Genomic DNA, 18,246 nt, shown 5'->3' on the forward strand with positions numbered 1-18,246 from the left:
AGTTATACAGAAATGTGAACTATGCAAGTTATAAACAGTTGTAGGATTAAAAATGATCTATTATATATATAATTATTATTATTATTAAATTAAATTAAATTAAATTAAATATATAATTATATATTATATATATTATATAAAAAATTAATTATTATAATTATAATTATTATGTACAGAATGATTATTTACACAGACCTATACAGTAGTGAAGCAGTGAGCAGTAAATGAAAGAGCAAGATAAAAATCACATTTTATTTATTTTATTTTATTGTAATAATGAGAGTGAATAACTGAATGGTGGTTAATTAATATATCCATAATTACACAGCATTTAATTTGGTACCATTTTCCCAGTTACAAAAAATCACTGATAAGCAAGTACAGCATAATTAAGTGATAATAACATAACTGATTATAACAGTACAAGGCTTTGAAAAGGCTTTTGTTAATCAATGTACTAAATGGTCATGATAGTAAATTAATTTCATGCAAACTGGCATATGAGTAAGTTACATGTGTCAAATTAATTGTACCTTCAAAAATATCTGTTGGCAAGTGACAGATACTGTGTCACCACCAGAGTCAGGAATAAGATGATAAACAGTATACGCAGATATTTGTGGAGTCCCTTTTGGGTCACTCATTCAACAAGCTACATCCATCTGTATTTGCTCCAGCAAATAACATCTGGATAAATTGGTGAGTTGTAAAACATATTATTATAATCCTTAATGTGTTTCTATGCTTACATTACATGATGTTCATTGGTAACAGACAGTATCACCTAACGCATTCCAAAGTTCTGGAAAACTACATCTCACAGATCCAGTTTTGTTCAATATTACAGTTCTCATCATTCCAATCACCGGCGCCTGATGCGCGGTGCCAAAACTCCACACAGTCTTGGTTCCTCCCATCATAGCTGTTGGGCTGGCCTTTACCCCAAAACCTACAAGAGATGGTGAAATATTAAAAGTCAGAATAAAAATGTCCTTGGATAAGCAGAACTTTACAAAAAAAACAAACAAAAAAAACAAAAACATATATATTAAATTTCCTACGTTAAGGTCACTGGAGTTCCATCCACCCATTTCCAGTGCCCCTCTACTCCTTCATCAGTCAGTCCAATCCAGACTTCTTTGTCACTGCTATACAAGCCATTGATGAAGGTCTATTAAGAACGAGACATGCAAGTTACAGCAAATGTTTGTCATACAAAAGGATCAATTTAATTCAATTTTATTTATACAGCACCAAATCAAAACAAACAAGGCGCTTTATATTGTCAGGTATACCCTTACAATAATACATACAGAGAAAAACCAACCAATCATATGACCCCCTATGATCCAGCACCCCGGCAACATTGGGAAGGAAAAACTCCCTTTTAACAGGGAGGGGCAGCTTTCTGCCACGACCGGTTGGGGTGAGAGAAGGAAGATGGGATAAAAGACATGCCGTTGAAGAGAGCCAGACATTAATAACAAGTACGATTCAGTGCAGAGAAGTTTATTAACACATAGTGAGTGAGAAAGGTAACTGAAGATTATCTGTATTTGTTTCTAATTTATCTTTATTTGTCTCCCTATTGTTTTCTCTCGTTCTTAACCGATTGTGAAGCACTTTGGTTAAGTCTGTTGTTTTTAAATCTGCTATATAAATGCATTTTGAATTAAATTGAATTGAATTGAATTGAATTGAATTGAATTGAATTGAATTGAAGAAGAAATACTCAATGCATGACGGGAATCCCCCAGCAGCCTACACCTATTGCAGCATAGGGAGGATTCAGGGTCACCTGATCCAGCCCTATCTATATGCTTTAGCAAAAAGGAAAGTTTTAAGGCTAATCTTAAAAGTAGAGATAGTGTCTGTCCCCTGAATCCAAACTGGAAGCTGGTTTCATAAATGGGAAGATTGCAGATCAGACAGCACCAATCAGTAGTTTTATATGAAGAATGGATAATAACATCTTCAAAGTTAGTGACCTGTTGGTAATACATAGGAGAGAAAAAACTGATAAGCATTGGTGATGAAAGAGTGAGCTAGTAGACTTTGAATATTGTTGTTAATATCTGTATTAGCAAAGCTTTCTGTTTTTTAAGGTAACATTTTTATGAGTATGTCATTATGATTATGTTATTGTGTTAGTTTTATGAAAATTTAAAAAAATGACTTAATAAAAAAACTTTCAGGAGCTGAAATTCATAGCATGCGTTGTCAGTTGATGTACTGGTGAAAATGGGGAGGAAAAAAATGAGTTCAACTTTAAGAAAAGAAAATGACCTCAAATACTATATATGGAGAGAAGACAAATGTAAACAAACCATTTCTTCTTTGCTTTTTATTGTTGCCAGGTCTGCTCCTCTGTTCTGGCAGTCAGCTCTGCTCCTTTCCCACGTTTTTTTGCTAACTGAAGTGAAGTAGCAGCTGTACTCAAACTTCTTCCAGCCAGTGGGGCATTTCTTCTCTGTAATTTACAATTTTTGTTGATCAATAACCAAACACTGGGGCAAAAGTAAAGAGATGTTTGATAACTGTTTTCTTTTTGCTTACCTTGCATTGTTGCATTCAGTCTGTTAATTTCCTCCAACAGCTTTACTCTCTCAGCAGTCAGGTTTTCATTATTCACCTTCAGCAGGTCTCTTTCTGATGTTACATTCAGAAAATTGCTTTGAAGAGCGTTTTTTTCCTTAACCAATGAGTCATATTTAGCCCGAAGGACATCTTCTGCTTCTTTGATTACATTGTAGGTAGACTGAAGAAGCTCAAGTTGTACAGTCAGATTTTGGTGACCTTTTGCTAACTTGTCCTTCTCAGTTGTAGAGAAGTTGTAGCTATCGTGCAGATTTTCCACTGTCTTAATCAAGTCATTGTAACGATTCAGCAGCTGCTCTCTTGATCTGGTTACATTGTTGAATTTGTTCTGTAAGTTGTTCCTCTCTTCGGTCACAGAGTTAAAATTGGTCTGCAAGTCATTTCTTTCCTTGAGGACTGAATCATATTTTTTTTGTAGCAAGTCTTTGCCTGTAGTCAAGGCATCATTGCTCACCTGCAGCTGGTTTTTAAGAGCTTTTAGCTTTTCAAAATTTTGGTTCAAAGCAGCGTTAGTGTCCTTTAACTGGTCTCGGCTTTGCGTAAGCTGCTGTTTTTCCTCCATCAGTGAATTGTAATTGGTCTGCAACCGTTCTCTTCTTGTAGATAAGGAGTTGTAATTTCCCTGTAAGCGATCATAGAGTATCTGCGCATCCTGTTTCTCTTTTTGCACAGCTTTTATGTTTTTCTGCAGGTCCTGATTCTGCATAGTCATGGCTTTTGAGCTATTCTTATAGTCTCGTTCCACATTTTGATCTGTTGGAGAGGAGTCATGACAGAGGTGAGGACAACCAATTTATTTCACCTTGATATAAAGAAATGTTAATACTTAACAGACAGAACAAAAAAGGTAGACTCACAGTGGATGCTTTGACCTATGACACCAGCCAAAAGGAGTAAACACAGCAACCCCAGGCACACTGTGGCAAGCTTGAAAGGACTGCTTCTTACTGTATAAACTGAATGACGGATGGCAAAGGAGAAGGAGAAACTATAAGTTGGTGAAGCATGCTAAGGAAGTTGTGGTTTTAGAGGGTGGTATTGCAAAATTACACTTTAAAAAACATTCGTCTTGCATAAAAATGGTTAATTCCTCTTTCAAAATGTACCTAATTCAAATATTTTTAATAAAGCAACTTCAACCATATGTGCTTTATACAATGACTGTTAATGGAATAAATAATACTACGTTCGCTGCAGCCTCAAAAGTGTTCTGTTTGACTTTAAATACAATGTATTCCAACACGTTCTCACTCCCAAAGCGTAACATTTTAGGCTAGGTGACAAATCGTCAACATATTATGTTTTCGGCTACCCACCACGTTCCTAAATGAAAACCTCGGAAAAATGAGGAAATATGAGAACCGTCTGGACTCAATCTACACATGTGCGCTCTTTTTCTTCAAATCGCTTAAAAACATGCTATTTAACGTCATTAAAGTCCTGGTTAAGGTCACGAATAAGGTTATGGTTAGGGCTAGGGATAAGGTTAGGTTTAGGCCTGGAATACAGGGCTGGAACGTCTATTACCGCGGGAGCGTCATTGCACTGGATTTCAGCCATAACCCGCCGCGTACCATAGGAACGCTGAAGGTCTCCTTTTGCGTTCCACAGGAACCCCGCGGGACGTGACAAAACGTCGGCATGTTACGCCTGTAGTGATGTGCGGATCGATCCTGAAATATCGATTCCTCCGATACCAATCATTTATTTTCTAGAATCGATTCTCACATTAAAATATCGATATTTTAGTAATTTAGGGTAAATTTGTAGTTTATCATTAACAGGAACACAGTGGAAAGAAACTATAACATTCGGATTGTCCACATTCGAAAGGAACTACTTCCTCTTCCGCCTTTCATAGTCATGTGCGAAATACGGCTGTATAAATGTCTAGCAGCCCCTTGGCGTGAGCACTCACAACAATGGCTGAGCCTGATTGTGCGACGTATTTTACCTCCACAAACAGCTGAGACGTGGTTTGCGATACATGTGGCAAAAAAGTGAGGTGTTGCTGCAACATCACTGACCTTGTCAAACACCTCAGAGTAAATCATATCACAGAATATGATGAGGGTATGTTGAGGCAAACTAAAGAGGAGGACAGGGGCAGGTGCTGCTAGGGCGAGACAGACGTCTCTCATGGAGTCCTTTAGTGCTGCAGCCAGGCAAGGTGTTTAAATAGCGCAACTTCAGATTTTTTATTTCTGTATGATGAACTCTGCATTATTAAGTGATAAGAACAAGTAATCTGATGTCCTGTAATCATTATGACGCTATAATTTGAGATACAACAAATAAAATAAGTTTTTGTACAAAGTATCGGTATCGGATCAGTATCGTCGATACCACCCTGAATATTACTTGGTATCGGATCGGAAAGGAAATCAGTGGTATCGCACATCACTACTCGGGAGTGAGAACGAAGCTTTTTGTGGCCATATAATGCTGTTATTTTGATAAAATGACACATTTAAGTTAAATATTCATCTAGGTGCATTTTGGTTCCACCAATTCCTTGTGCAAATAATAAAGAGATGAGACTGCATGGTGATGTTGTGCAGGTACTAGACAAATGGTTGATTTTCTATAAAACTACTGCTTAGCACTATCGTTACCAAAAACACCTTCAACTACAGGAAGGTTACCATTTCCCCATTGCTCCATGTAGATTAAAATTTTCCATCGGAGCCAAGCATAAAAGTTGAGAGCAGAGCAATGTTATGTATTTGTGATTTCCTTTGAAAAAAAAAAAAAAAAAGACAGGAGATTTAAAAATCAAGGTTCATTACCTGCAAAGTGAAATTTGCCGCCTTCTTCAAAAAACTGCTTGTAGGCAATTTTACTGTCTTCAATGCCATGTGTGGATGCATGGTACTCGACACTCATCCTTGCATCTGCCTTAAAAGCTGGAGTCCAATCTGTGAAATCAAAAATGTTTTATGTGAAATCGTTTTCACTATAATAAATCCCCTCCCTTTCAAATTATTTACACTGAGGTGTTGATTGCTTTTAAAATAATATAAGGTTAATGATAGATAATCAAATATATATATGCCTAAACTTTAATGAATGCAAAATATAATTGAAATAATCCTTACCTCCCCTTGCAGATCAAACAAAATCAGTGGACGAGCTGGAAATAGAATGATGAGCTTTTTCGGTTTGAAGAGTTTAAAATCTAATCTACTTCCTTTTTTTTGCTTATAGGGCAAACTTTCGGGGTATTTTAGGAGGTGGAGCAAGAGCATACCTCTTTCCTGAGTGAGTCAGCTAGAGATGATGGGAAATCAAAAGATAATCTAAACATATGTGATGAATTTTAACAGTGCATTGCACAGAACACAAAGCAATTATGATAAACTTAATATTATAGTGTTTCTGATTTAAAACCCACCAATAAACTCTCCAAATATTTGCCACCATAGAAAAGTTTTGATCCTGGCTGTCTGAGTAGGAATTTCGCAACAGGAACCGCCTGCTCTTATGAATAGATACGCGGAACCGCAGATTTCACAAAAACTTAAAAATGCTGAGATTGAAGTTTCAATGTGAAGATATTATGCAAAAAGTCTAAGTCAGATATCTTGTTCAAGTTTTATTCTAAGATCTCTTTGTACAAAAAAAAATAAGTAGGCTAAATACGTGCCAACTTCTACTTTGTCGATTCATTCTCTTAACTGCTTTTCTATGTGGGGTTGTGGGGCCACTGAAAAAATTATACATCTTTCAAAATAAAATTACTGATTTTAATCATTTTATGCTCAGTGGTTCTCTAACTATTGTTCCCATCTTTGACTGTTCATGAAGAAGTGATACTACAGCCTTTGCCTTTAGGTGGACCCTGCTGTTCTCCAGTTCATCTAACTTTACTGTAGGGGCAACGAGTTTCTGCTGAGCAAGTGAAGTGATAAAAAAAAAAAAAAAAAAAAAAAAAAAAAGTGAGAAAAGCAAGAGTGCAGAAAGTGTGGGTTTGACAGATACACCCTTTTATTATCTCAGCCAAGCAGATGTTATAAATCAGTTACAATGTCAAAAATAGCCACAGAGTATAATAGAACATGGCCAACCCACAGAGTATGCAAAGAGTGCGGTTTGAATTGGAGTGCTGCGGTACCGTTACATTTACACACATATTGTGATAAATGTACAAATAAAATATAATGAATTTCAAACCAATAAATAACTATAGCCAGATACACATCAAACTATGTTTACTTGTTATCCAGTAGCCAGTATCAAATCAACAAAAAGCTCATTTGGATTCCATCAAACACCCCTAAACTCTGTTCTTTAACCTCAGTGCCTTCTCAACTGCCTGGTGTCCCAAGCAGATGGCTGGAAATGAGTTCTCAAGTTGCTCAAATAACTGAAATTATTTTAAAATTAAAATAACAAGCATACTGTCATTCGGTCTGCACCAGATTATAATAGGTTCTTTTTTTTTCTCCATGACAATGAGACATTTCAGTTTCAGGAAAGCTGTTTTTTGATGTTACCCTGACAACAGACAAATAAGCAACAACAAAAACATGGGGAGGTAACAGCAGCCATATAGTACTAAGTCAGTAAACACTATGACAATAATAATCTTTACTGAGTTCTTTACAACAAGGCACAAATTGGTCCATCACAAAATCCACAGTTTAACACATGAAGTAGAAAGTAGAGAGAAAAGCAACAAAAGGAGACCCATAAAAATGAAGTGAAATGAGAACAGCTCTCTGATAAAAGTGTGTCTGTTACAGTCTCAGGTTTGTTTATGTTTCTGAGTGTTGGATTCTTATTATGTTGAATTTTGGTTCCGGTGGTCATTGTTATTCTTTTACAACTTTGAGTTTTTTTGTGTTAAGTTTTTTATTTCGGTTATATCTTTAGATTTCCTGTCTGTGTTCATTCTGTCTTTATGGATTTTTCTTCATTATTTCTCTTTTTCTTTTTGGAAATTAATTTTCTTTTTATCTCTTTTTACTTTTACTTTTTGGGCCCTGTACTACAAAAAAAATTACAATACTCGGGGCATTGTTCTGTTATCAATCAGGCTAAATGGTAAGATGAAGCTGGTCATCAACTCATTAATAAAGCCCAGCATTTTTCCAAGCTAGCTGCATATTCACATGAAAGGGGTGGCATTGCCAGCGCTTGACCAGTCACAACTATGAATAAGTTCACTGGCAGCAGAGCAGCTGATTTTCCAAAGCAAAACTATGATATTAGAAAAAATATGTAGAGATTAAATATAGACTAAAAACAACACAGCTGCTGTAGACAAATTAGTCAAGTATGTGTGTGGGAGGAAAAACTGTGTACAGTAGTTTGCTGTGTGAATGTTTGCACTTTACCTTCGTCAATAAGACCAGAAAAGATTTACTATACTATTAAAGTTTAGTCTATTTTAAGGCAGAAAGGAAAGCCGGCAAATATGGTGACTATGCAAGTTAACAGACCTATCAGTCTCAAAAATTCCCTTCATTTTTAGTCACCTGTGCATTCACTGTAGTTGGTGTCCATTTGAGAAAGATGCTTTGCACATCAATTCTATAGTGATGTAGTGATAGTGGAGTACTCTGTAGAAAATTTGTTCAAGTAAAGACTGTCGTCCTCCTGGTGTGGCATACCCGTTGGTGACCCCCACACAGCAGAAACCCAGGCACTGGTAGAGGCGGTGCACTGCCGGTGCATATGCTGTGGTCCCAAGGATAGCTGAAGAATATCCATAACGAGCAGCAAACTCCAGAACTTTCCTTTCCAGCACAACACCAACCCCACATTTCCGATATCTCTGGTCAACAGACATTCTCTGCAGGACTACAGCACCTCCTGATTCCTTTTGCTGGCCAACTGCTGCTACAGTGCCCACCACTTTGCCTTCTAGCACTGCTACCCAAAAACAGGAGCCTGGGGCGAGCAGACAATAAACAGAACTCAGCCTATTGCTTCAAATATTGGAAAAAACAAAATTTTGGCATAATATTGAATGCTGACCACATGAAGGTTAAAAGAGCTCTCTCAGAAGTTAAGAGAAAAACAGTTGTGTATACATTAGGTGCACCTGTTCAACTGCATATTAACACAAATATCATAATCAGCCAATTGCACAGGAGCAACTCAGTGCAGTGCAAAGCAACATCCTGAAATTTAAAGTGAACATTAAAATGGAGCAGAGAATGCAGTACCAGACAAACTGGTTGTAATACTTCAGAACCTGATTGCACTGCCATCGCTAAGGTTTCAAGGTTTCTAAGGTATGAATAATAATAAAAAAGAACGTTTGAACACTGCTAGCATAATGGACAGGGTTTTGACGGCGGTCCCATACAAACAAAAAACAGATGATGAAGGATCGCCAAATATGCTTCCAAACCAACTTTTTTCTGAGCCAAATACTAGAAAATATGATGAAGCATATCTTGCCTTTGGCTTCACCTGCACAATGGTGGTGCAAAGGTAGGTATCCCCAGCAGAATTTGTTTCCCCTGAGTCGACATGTAAAATAATTACAACATAAAGATGGTTTGTTTTTCTGTTATTGAAGGCTACGTCCACACGTACATCACATAAATGTAATTTTAAAAAATTATATTTTTTCAAAACCGATGATGATGTTGGCATCAGGATTTGTTTGTGAGAGTGTCTGTGTTGAATGTAGAAGCCACGTCTTAACTCTGACACATCTGTCTTTATAAATGGAGGAACAATAACTGCGTGGGTATATGCAAGCGTGTAAAAAACTGCAGCTAGTAAGATTAACAGCAACAGTATTTTGTCTATATCTGCCATTGTAGAAATTCATCTCACATAAACAATAACGTGGTGCACAGCATGAAGTCAAAAAAGGTGTACACCTTTTACATTCCCTGACTAAATCAACTTTTTCCTCATCCACACATAAACGCAAAAACTGACTTTTTGAAAATCTCCACCCTGACAGTTTTTAAAAATCTCTGTTTTCAGTGATCTCAAACGCCATTTACATTCAATTTCAATTCAATTCAATTCAATTTTATTTATATAGCGCCAAATCACAACAAAAGTCGCCTCAAGGCGCTTCATAGATACAGAGAAAAACCCAACAATCATATGACCCCCTATGAGCAAGCACTTTGGCGACAGTGGGAAGGAAAAACTCCCTTTTAACAGGAAGAAACCTCCGGCAGAACCAGGCTCAGGGAGGGGCGGGGCCATCTGCTGCGACCGGTTGGGGTGAGAGAAGGAAGGACATGTGGACAAAAGGCACGAACGCATAAAATAATCTGCATTTTTTTTAAAAATACTTGCGTAGGTGTAGACATAGTGTAAAAGAGTTAATAGTTTATTTTATTGCTACCTGTAAATTATTATTATTTGTGTAATTGTTTACAAAAAGTTTGAGGTGTGAAATAAACTGCAGTGGAGTTTGACATTAAAATATGGGTGTATGTGGTTGGAGGATGTGTTTGTACCATGCCTTGGAGGGGGGACTAGTAAAAAAATGGTTGGGAACCACTGATCCAAGTAAAATGAACTGCTTGCACAATCTAAGCATTCTTCCTAATAGGTAATGTTCATTTGGAAAGAAAAGTGATGTTGAAAGTTGCCATAGACAGTGGTTTGTGGTTTTCACTTATCGCATGCAGTAAAGACATTTGGGCAATAGCCTTTGGTGGCTCATTTGAATGCACAGAGTAACCCTTGAGCACTATTTGAATCTGAAAGATTTATAAGCTGATGACTCTGCAGTCATGAGTTTGACTGACTCAATGTTTTGCAATGCAGAACAGTCAGAAAAAGAAAACAAAAAAAACATGGCACCACTGATAAAAGGAAATGATGAGCAACAACTTTGATTTTGTGTTTTCCGGGACAGGAGGTCAACTATGTGGATGTAAGTAACACCAAAATCGTATCTGTAATATTTCTAAATGTGTGTTTCAAACCACTTCAAGCAAGGGAAAATGCAAGTCTTTTGTATTATGGCAAAACAGAACGTGGCAGTTTCTGGTTTCCGCGAAAATGTTATGTACCTGGTGGCTTCATGTAGAACTTCTCAATGTTCCCCATGTCTGTGTTCATAGCTCGCCTGAGGTAACCATGGATGACACGTCTGCTGTAGAAGTAGCGCAAACACATCACACTTGCTGGGAGGACTCCTATCACCCACCAACATTTGGTGATGACAAGAGATATAACTGCCAGAGGAAAGATATACCGTGATGCTTAAATGTAAATAAATGATAAAGTTCATAAAGAACAACACAAAAAGCACAAATTTCAATTCATTCAGACATTCAGACATTAAAACTGATTCTAGTAGAACTAAAAGAACAAAAGCTTTTAGTAGCAGACAAGTAGCTTTTACAGAACAGGTGGTTGGTCTTTGTTCAGGCACGGACGTTCTTGGTGTATCTGGAGTTAGAATCTTACAAAATGTTCAAATTACAAAAACAGAAAAATAGAGAACAATTTACCTTAAAAGATTGTTTGTTTCAGACATTAGATGGGTGATCTTACCTGTCATAGCGGCATAAAGCCAGAGACTCTTAGGGTGATGTCTTAATCCTCTGAAGGCAGTGTCTGGCACCATCTCCATCAGCCCTTCATAAAAAATTTGCTGCATTTTTTATGAAGATTGTCATCTGGTTCAAATTTGCATACTAATGTAATGTATTCATTTTGCTCTTTCAGTCCATTGCTTTGTTTTTTGTAACACTTTTTTAGTGTTTTTTTCTCCATATCACACTTGATGACACCAGCAGAGAATCTGAGTGTGTAAAATAAGAAGCTGAGAGCCAACAGGAAGACCTTCTTTCAGCAACAGTGTTTCCTCCTGTGGTGTTTTTCTGTGTAACAGGTAGAGTTAGTCAACTTCTGTCTTCTGTCACACCTATTTCCGAGAACTCCTCACATGATAGGGTGGGACTAGGTTTCACAATGAGCTCACCCGAAACCTTGGCTGATTGTGACATACACCCTTTTTCACATCTTGGCTTGTGTGATTAAGTAAAGGATCACTGGGGGGTTCATTGTCCTTGGGGGGACACTCCCATAGGGGTTAAATATGGGACTCTCCACCATTTGACCGTGAAGAAGCTTCTCAGATGAGAAGAAACTTAAAGAAGTCCAGACGTTTTTCTTTCCAAGCTCCTTAGACTACGATGACCTGAATGACTGAGAACCTTCACAGACATTTCATACTGCACACAATGTTTATTTATTCGTGACTTCTTTTAACTTGACCACTCTCTTTATTTTTTTTTTATCATAGTTTTTAAACTCACATTGCTTTAGTTTTTTTTATGGTTTTTAGTTCTTTGAATGCATTTTTTCAAATACTGAGGAATTTGTTTTTGTCTCATCAAACACATTTTGTTTTAATGTTAAATTTGGCAAATAAAACTTCCCAAAACACTTTCCCCAGTCAGTTATGTCCCCATGTCTGTTTGAAGCATTAAGCTTGCATGTCCTTCTCCTTGTGTCCATATCTGTGTGTTTCCTGTTTTCCTTTGACTTGTATTCCCTTTTGCTTACTCCCTGTCTCATTTTGTCAGATTAGTCCCAGCTGTGTTTCCCTCCTGTGTCTAATTCCCTTGTTATGCTTTCTGTATTTAAGCCCTGTGTTTTCCTCTGCCATTGTCGCATCATCCCACATTGTTTGTGTGGTCCTGGTTTCTTGTTTCTAACTTTTGTATTTAGTAATCTTGCTACAGTGCAGTAAAGCTACCTCCTTCAGTTTAACCCTTTGTGTCTGTGCCGTCTTCCTGCCTGCCACAGCACCTGTACATGACAATGTCCTGAAAATGTTTGACTGCTGAAGTCTCACTTCAGGTGCCTTTAAATGACTTGGTCATCGCTTTGCAACACTGTGTACCACAGCAGTAAGAAAAATACTGCACCCACTCAACCTGGACAGCTACTAGGTGAGCTCACTGTAAAATAGGGGAGCAGTGCATGTGTTTGTGGTAAATAGAAGACTGGAACTATGACAGGTAGAATGGTCAGGTAATGGAAAACCAACATGGTTTTAAACAAACTCATTTAAATTCTAAGTTATCTGGCAAGAAATGAATTACCTTTTGTGCACAGTTCCAACAACTGCTTCACTTCCTCACTGTGCATAAAATCTCAAACCCAAAGAGCAAATTGCTCAAAATTGCAACAGGATTTAAATTATTTGAGCACAATAAAGAATATACACAATCACCAACTGTTTATATGTTGGCTTATGGCTTAAACATGAGCCACAAAATTCCCTGCTTATTCATGAGCACTACAAAGGATGTCGCTAATGTTGTGTAATCACTTTAAGAAATGTTCCGCTGTATTAAAATAGAATACGACAGTGGCAGCAGAAGGCAAGAGGCTGAGAGGAAGCAGGGAAGCTGGTGCGGAGTGACTCACTAGTCCGAGAATTCTGGAAAGATCTGTTGAGATTAAAAAGAATCGTCGTACATCCGAAAGGACCAAACATGCCAAATGTGACATGAGGGTTGGATCAGTTGGATGCTATATTTAACAGTGATGACGTTTTTCAGTTGTGATGCATACAAAATGATACTGATGCACATCCTGGGGGAAGGCTTGAATGGAAAACCACTACAAGGGCACGAGGGAAGCAAATGGAAGAACTGTGCTTGGATCACAGCGAGAAACTATCCTTCTGATAAGCTCATTGCAGAAAAGTCTGCAGACACTTTCTGTCTCTTTTAGATGCAAATGAGCAGCAATGCCGTCTGCTTGAAAAAAAAAAAATTCCTCACCACATCTTTCATACACAAGTGAATATCATGACTGCTTCACAGTCTAGGAAGGAGATACACTGAACAAAAAGCTCAGTAAAGTCAAATTCAGTAAGAACACAGTGAGTGTGGAGGTGTTTTTGTATTTGTAATTCTATGTTACTAAGCTACATTTTTATCCTCTGTGGTTTTTCGGTATACATACTATGAGCACATGTTGCCTCCCACTCTCAAGTACTCACTTTCTTCTGAAATCAATACTATCCTCTTTGTCTAGCTCTATTTAACCCTCTTTATTCTGCAGCACTATTGCATAAATGCAACACATTAAAATGCTGTTGTTATTGTGCTTACTACAGTAAAAATGCTGCTTTTTTCAGTTTAACAAAATATAACTTGTATATTAGCTGTGTTTTCATTCATTGCAGAGGTAAATAAGAGAATTGAAACCATTCTCTTTTTCACGTATAGTGTTGTGGAGTAAATAGGCTGTTAACTTAGCTTAAGCTTAGCTTAAAAACTATCATGGTTCCCCAGTCTCCTGTGCGTCTTACATATTTCTATCCATCTTTTCTTCTGTGTGTGTGTATGCAATAAACACACCTTCTGTTGCAGGACCGGGCCTTCCCTCTGTTCCCACCTCAGCTGTTGACACACCTGGTCTGATGAACTCACCTATTGGTAATCTGTGATGGATCAGGCTGCTATTTAAGCTGGAGGTTTCCTTTCATTTGATGCTGGATCATTGAAGTGGAAGGAGTTGGAAGAGTTGTTGGTTTGCAGCAGGTGTGGCTCTGTTTGAAAGTGTGAAATCACAGTAGGTTGTTTTTGCAGTGGTTTTGAGATGTACTGAGAAGCAAATTCAACATAATCAGTACACTTTACTAGTGCTGGGTTGGGAACATTTTTGCCTTCAGCACTGCCCTAATTCTTCATGGCATAGATTCAACAAAATGCTGGAAACACTGATTTGATGGCATCACACAACTTCTGCAGATTTATCAGCTGCATGTTTATAACATAAATCTCATCCAATTGCAGTTGGAAAACACCAACTGCCATGTCCTATTTCATGAAAATACTAAATAATTACCTCAGCTGCTGTTTGTAGATCCATTGCATCAGTCCCTTCCATCTTTCCTCCAAATGTTGACAAATCTACAAACTAAGCTAAAGATAAACCCTACTTTCCCCCACTTGCTGTAGTTTTGGATAATATAATATGATGACATTCTCCATCATGTTAACAGCTAAATATTACATCCTACCAGAGATGGGCAGTAGCGCGTTACTTGTAACGCGTTACTGTAATCTTACTTTTTCAAGTAACGAGTAAAGTAAGGGATTACTATTGCAAAAACGGTAATTAGATTACTGTTACTTTCCCGTAGGAACGCTGCGTTACTGCGTTACTAAAACCAAGATTTTTTGCGAGAATGTCTCATGACAGTGATGTAAGCGAGTGCGACGTTCGTGACAACAGCTGTGTGCAGATCAACAATGGATCATATATCGAGTGTGGGAGAGAGTATGAGCGTGCAGCGTTTAAAGCGTGGAAGTACTGACCTTACTTTGAGTTTGATTCCATAAAAAGTGCCAAAAACATTAGTGTCCGTTGTGCGTGGGAAGAAAACTTCTTTTTACAGCGAAAAAAAACCCTAAACTTCCGAGCAAACCCTGAGTGCGCTACAACGTAATGGGAAACTCAGAGAAACTCGCGGATTCTTCCACTGACCGCTGCGGCACACCTGCACCAGGGTAAACCTCCGCCTACCCCGCTCCTGCTTTACTGGTGAAAATAGAGCAAAAGGACCGCTAGTCTTTGACTTTATTTATTTTCTGCTGTGTTTCACTTGCATCTATTTGAAAGACTGAGTGTAAACACACAAAATATTTTATTTTATGTGCTGGAATGTGCAGAAAATAGGTTTAAATATTAAACAAATTTCTTCCAGTCAGAGAATGTTGCATATAATTAAATTTTTGCTTGATGCATAAAGTTAAAAGGTTAAAAATAATAAAACAAGTTTTAAAAAGAGACTTTTCCATTTGATTACATTTTGTATGATGATTATGCAGAAAAAGTAGAATTGGGCTGAAAGATCTATCACTTTATCACCTATTCAGGTTGTAAATCGTGTTTTTAAAAAGTAACTAAGTAACTAAGTAATTAATTACTTTTGAAAATAAGTAATCAGTAAAGTAACTGGATTACTATTTTTGGGAAGTAATCAGTAATTAGTTACTGATTACTTTTTTCAAGTAACTTGACCAACACTGCATCCTACACATTTAGAAATATTACTGATAAAATTTACTTGATACTTAGTACATGTAGAGAACCGCCTGTCCTGGAAAACAATAAATCAAATCCTTTTTAAAGGACTATAACAGAGAAGGGATGAAATCTCCAGTCAAATTCTTCAGATTTTCAGTTGCTTTTATCAATCATGGCCTGTTTTTCAGACTGCTTAATGTTGTAAAACATTGACTTCAAACTTCTGACTGCAGAGCTTTTGCATGCCACCTTTTTTATACTCTGCCTCTGCCCTGTGTTAAAATTCAGAGGTAATATGCTTTAAAAATAAATAAATAAAAACTGTTAAAATATTCATTCAGTTTTTCTGATGAGGAATCAGCCTGTGGCCTGTTTTAGGCCCTTAAACAACTTGAATATCTTTAAAAAAAGATCACGTTTTCAGTTAAAAAACAAAACAAAACAAACCACCTTATCACCATAAGCTGGAAGACAAACTTCTCCCATCTGCAGCAGTTACCACAGTTACAATGAGAACTATTTCAGATGTTGATTCAGTCCTGACAGGTTACCTTGTGCATTCAAATGAGCCACCAAAGCAAGTTGCCTAGGTGTCATCATTGTGTACTGTATGACAAGTCAAAGCCACAAGCCATCATCCTAGAGCAGGCAGACATATTTCAGCATTCCTCTTCTCCGCAAATGAACCTCACCTATCATGAAGAACACTCAGTGTGTGCAAGCTGTTGAACTTAATGTATTTTGGTTAGTACTTGCAAAATATCCTCAATTAGGTACACCTTGGTCCTGTCAGTTCTGACCACTATTTGCCTTTAGAACCACCTTAATTCTTTATGGTATATATTTAATAGGGTGCTGGAAATACTCCTCAGAGGTTTCAGTATATAATCATGTAGCTGCTTGATGCAATTGCTGCCGATTTGTCTGCTGTGCATCCATGCTGTGAATCTCTTGTTCAGCCATATCCCAAAGCTGCTCTGTTGGATTGAGACCTGGTGACTATGGAAGCCATTTGAGTACAGTGAACTCATTGCCATGCTTGAGAAAGCAGTCTGAGGTGATTTGAGGTTTGTGACATGTCATGTTATCCTGCTAGAAGCAGCCAGTAAAGAATTGGCACACTGTTGGACTGACATGGTCTGCAACAACACGTAGTAAGGCCATGGCATTAAATTAGTACTAAGAGGTTCAAAATGTGCCAAGAAAATGTCCCTCAAACCTTTACAGCCCCACCACCAGCCTAAACAACTAATAGAAAGCAGGATGGAGATTGTCTTTGCTGACAGGCACCCAGTGTGGTCTTAGCTGCTGTAGCTCATCTGCCTTAAAGATTCAATGTTTTGTGCTTTTGTACTAAGGGTGGGGATGGTGTGTTCAGAGTGATGTGCAGTGTTAGTTTTAGGTACTGAACCACAAGTTGCCCTAGATGCATTCACTAAAGTGTGTGATGGTGGAGAAAAGTGCTTATGTATAGATAAAAGCACTGTATGTATGTGCATAATTAGGTGAATGAGATTTGTAGTAGAAAGTGCTCTGAGTGCTCAAAATTGAGCAGAAAGGTGCTATATTAGTACTGGTCCATTTAATAGATGAGGTCATTGCAGCCTTTCTCCTGATGCGCTGGTCCAACCATAATATTTCAGTGTAAACTTTAACTGACATAAGTGCTATGCTATCTGGAATTCAGAGAGTTTCCTGTCAGTTATTCATGCATCATCTTTCGGTGCTTGCCAGAAGAATATTTGCTGCTTTTGATCATCTGTGTCTATTGATTTCTGGGCCAGACTGACTGAAGATTTCTCAGAGCTGAGAGAGTTTCCTGTCAGCTATAATAATGTCATATAAGCCTATGATTGGTTTGCTACACTTTGATCATCCATATCTGGTGATCCCCCGAGACACTTTTTTTTTCTTGTTTGTTTATCCTGGTGTTGTGGGGACATGTGTGATAGCTCATTTTTAGGATAATTTAGCTTGTGACTCAGTCAAATCTAAAGACACCCACTGCTAAAGCCGTTATAGGACACACATTTTGTTTATGCTGAAAAAATGTTGAACCTTGCCAAATGAGTATAGTTTTAAAACCATCCCACAGAGGATGTAAATACTTCCCTAATTTAAATGGGCAAAATCTGACTAAGCAAGCCCATACCTGAGGAAGAGCACAGTGAGGAAAGTGTCAAAAAGTGTATAAACTCAAGGGCCAGAAACACCGCTTCTTGAGAAGAGCAGCAGTTTTCTCACTGGAACTGCAGAGAAACAAATGTCCTTGTTATGTTTGTTAGTGAGTGATGCCCTGAGTTAAATCAAGCTGTTCAGTTTGTGCTGTGTGGGCTAAATCTTGGAGGCTTCTGTCCTGGTCCGTCATTTTCTCGTTCCACCGTGCCTGCAGTCAGTTTGTGTTCGCTGCTGCTTCTCCTGATTCTTGGAGAGCATTAGTCACCCTCGATCAGTCTACAGAGCAGTGAGAAAAAAAGAGATTACGTGAAATGATTTCATTTTTTTTTATTTAGCATGCTGAATTACAGTAAAATAGTACAGCGTCTTCTGTTCCAGGGGCTTCTTTAACGTTGTGCTGTTTGGCTCCACAAACAGAGTGATGCTGTGCTGTGACCCAGTAATGGCAAACTGATCTGAATCTTAGGTTTCGAGTGGATA

General features: G+C 37.8%; 1 protein-coding gene and 1 pseudogene across 1 annotated transcript; both read right to left on the reverse strand.

The window, feature by feature from the left end:
* Window positions 1-233: 233 nt before the first annotated feature.
* LOC102787064 (uncharacterized) lies at window positions 234-5,791 on the reverse strand. Its single transcript, XM_087842098.1, has 7 exons — window positions 5,697-5,791; window positions 5,388-5,516; window positions 3,456-3,554; window positions 2,557-3,351; window positions 2,328-2,470; window positions 1,062-1,171; window positions 234-949 (listed from the first exon to the last, which is right to left on the reverse strand). The coding sequence occupies exons 2-7, from the start codon at window positions 5,482-5,484 to the stop codon at window positions 811-813; spliced, it is 1,383 nt and encodes a 460-aa protein (XP_087698224.1). The 5' UTR covers window positions 5,485-5,516; window positions 5,697-5,791; the 3' UTR covers window positions 234-810.
* A 1,936-nt stretch (window positions 5,792-7,727) lies between these two features.
* LOC148102606 (N-acetylaspartate synthetase-like) lies at window positions 7,728-15,832 on the reverse strand (annotated as a pseudogene).
* Window positions 15,833-18,246: the final 2,414 nt, after the last annotated feature.

Source organism: Neolamprologus brichardi, chromosome 6 (genome assembly GCF_056152115.1).
Source record: "Neolamprologus brichardi isolate AB-2024 chromosome 6, ASM5615211v1, whole genome shotgun sequence".
Lineage (NCBI taxonomy): Eukaryota > Metazoa > Chordata > Actinopteri > Cichliformes > Cichlidae > Neolamprologus > Neolamprologus brichardi.